The 2,881-nt window shown below is 36.2% G+C and overlaps 1 protein-coding gene across 1 annotated transcript; it reads right to left on the bottom strand.

The window, feature by feature from the left end:
• LOC109948012 (bromodomain adjacent to zinc finger domain protein 1A-like) lies at positions 1,254-2,621 on the bottom strand. Its single transcript, XM_020559904.1, has 3 exons — positions 2,103-2,621; positions 1,855-1,986; positions 1,254-1,616 (listed from the first exon to the last, which is right to left on the bottom strand). Exons 1-3 carry the CDS (start codon positions 2,619-2,621, stop codon positions 1,254-1,256), a joined length of 1,014 nt encoding a protein of 337 aa, XP_020415493.1.

Here is a 2,881-nt window from a genome sequence, read left to right as displayed (position 1 = left end):
TTTCCTATGCATTCAAGGAGTTTGACAAAATACTCATCGAATGTTCTTGGGTGCATTTTACCTGTTAGATACCTCTGCAATGCAAGATTAATAGTTTCGGCATTAGAGAGAATGTGAAAAGTATAGGAAGATGAATAATTTGTGATTTTTACTAGAAGTAAGGGGTAGCTATGATCTTACGTATGCGTAGCACGTGATGTATGCATTCTGTTGTCTTTTAGGGTCCTTCTTTTCATCATGATGAAGTATCTTGGCATACGCATCTATGATTTGTCCATAAATTTCAGTATCTCTTAATAAGCTTTGTATGTCATTTTTGAATAAAATGCTTGTCCCTTGCCAAAAAGTAGTGCTGTAACAGTATTTGTAGTTAGAAAAAATGTCAATAAAAGTGAAAGAACTGTTCAATAAAGTTCCAGTATAGGGTAATAATACTGCTTGTTTCCTCAAAAACCTTTTTCTAATGCTTGTCTATCACTGTAATGTTCCAGTATAGGGTAATAACACTGCTAGATTCCTCTGAAATCCTATATCTAATGCAAAGTTCCAGTATAGGGTAATAATAGCATCTTGCATTGAAAATGAATGAAACACATTGCCTTACCCATCAACTGAATTTTTTCAGTAATTTCTCAACTTTTCTTGTGAGAGTTCATCCAGCATGCTGTAGACTTGATATGTATTCCATTGCAGGAATGAACCTTTGGCCCTCTTCTTGGATTTGGCTGGTTGTTGAGGTTTTTTTTGTGCCTTTCTCTTTTGTGCTCTCGTCTCTGCTTTAGGGAATGATGAATTTGGTTTTTCTGATTTTATCTTTTATGCTTCACCTTCTTTCTTTTCTCCTTTATCGTCTTCACTCTGCATTTCTTGCGCTAATTTTTGATCTCTCAACAAGGCAATAATAGCTTTCTTTTCATTAATAATATCCAAGTAGGAAATCTTCTCTGCAAGAAGTTGATCATTTTCTAGCTGTAGCTTTGTTACGTAGGATTTTTCCTCATAAACATCAAGTTGTATGGCATTCTTGTGATATGCTGCTTGCTTAACCATCTTCTGCAATTGCTGTTGTTGCTTCCTTAATTCTTATTTTTCATTGTACAGCATTTGAATCAATTTATTCATTTTTATGCAAGATGCTATTGCATCATGGATCTTTTGATGCTTTCCTTTCTTTGTCCAATGTTCAGCAGCATTATTGATCGCCATCATATAGTCTTTTGTAAGCTGTTTCCATCCTCCTTGTATTTTGGGATTTATCTAACAATTTCCTCAAACAATGTTGAATTCCGGTATTCTGGGATTTCAGTTTGGAGGTCTTCTTGTAGCTGGTGGTGTTGCTGGACTTGATGTTCAGCAGCATCATCATGCTCTTCATTCACTTCAGTATCCTCCTCCTCTTCATTTTCTTCTTCAGCAGCATCACCATGCTCTTCATTGACCTCTTCAGTAACATCATCCTTCTCTTCATTTTCTTCTTCAGCAGCATCATCATGCTCTTCATTCACTTCTTCAGCATCATCATCCTCCTCTTCATTCTCTTCTTCAGAATCGTCAGCATTCTCTTCATTCTCTTCTTCAGAATCATCATCCGGCTCTTGAGCTTTAGTGCTTTTTATCTGTTTGTTGAGTAGAGTTAGTATTAAGAGTGTACTTTTATGACATGGTTTTTAAGAATGTAATTCTATGACACGGTTTTAATAGTGTACTTCTTCTATGAAATGGTATTCATAGTTTACCTCTATGACATGGTATTCATAGTTTACTTCTATGACATGGTATTAAGAATGTATGTCTATGACATGGTATTAACAATGTTGTCATATCAGCTGCAGATTATTTGAAAGGAAAGAGTACCTTTATCTGGTTGTTCTTTAGATGATTAAGCTTCGCGCTGAGTTCTAGAAGACTCCATTTGACAGCCGCTGGTGTCATTTCTTCTCTTCTAGGAATTGGAGTGAGCAGGTTAGATCTTTGACACAGCCAATACTGCACAATATTTTTTTGCAATATCATGTGTCAATTCATATCATTAGAATAATGCTACAAATTTGCAGTTTGGAGATTTGTGTTCTTACCGGTATTAGGATTAGGCAGCCACTCACGCTTGGCTGCTTTTTTTTGTCCTTCTTGTTCTTCTTTGCTTGTTCTAATCCAAAATACATGTAGTCCAAAACTCCTTGAGCCCAATTATATTTCCCCATCTCTTCTAAGGTGTCTATTGTGGTTGTATATGTCAAAGCAAGTGTACAACCAGAGTTGCAGAAAAGATTGGTCATGAAGAGTTGTAGGATTATCAATCTTGTTACATCCATAGCACCCTCTTCTGTTTCATCTTCAAGTGCTAAGTTCAAGCACTTATCAATTGAAGTCTTTGTTATCTTCTTATAACCCGTGAAGTATTTCTTTACAAATTGCAAATCTGGCCTTGTTGAGGTTGTTGTGTTTGGTAGCTTCTTGCCTCTGTTTGGCAAGCCTAAAATTTCAGCCACATCTTGGCTTTTCATCTCACTGTCACCATCATTAAACTTGAACTTCTTTGTCTTTGTGTCATAAACTTGTATGAGTCTCACGATGTCATAGTTAGACTTCATGCACTCTACCCTTGTTAACCTTCTCTGCATATATGCATCTATCAATGTCCAAAAAGGTGTCTTTGATAGCAGTGTTAAGACATCGTTCTGAGTTCAAGTGTTTGTCTGATGTTGTCAATTGTTGTTGCAAAGGAGAGCATGTTGCTCTTGATTTGCACATAATTTGGGTCTTCCCATCTGCTTGGCTTCTTGTTTGTTTTTGTTTTGGATGATGACTGTTGTCCTTTTAGTTTGGAGGTTCTTTTGGTTTGTTCTTTCTTCATCTTTTAATTGGTATACCTGCATTAGAA

This window comes from Prunus persica, chromosome G3 (assembly GCF_000346465.2).
Source record: "Prunus persica cultivar Lovell chromosome G3, Prunus_persica_NCBIv2, whole genome shotgun sequence".
Classification (NCBI taxonomy): Eukaryota; Viridiplantae; Streptophyta; class Magnoliopsida; order Rosales; family Rosaceae; genus Prunus; species Prunus persica.
The sequence above is the reverse complement of the archived record's forward strand: the minus strand, read 5'-3'. Positions and strand labels throughout refer to the sequence as shown.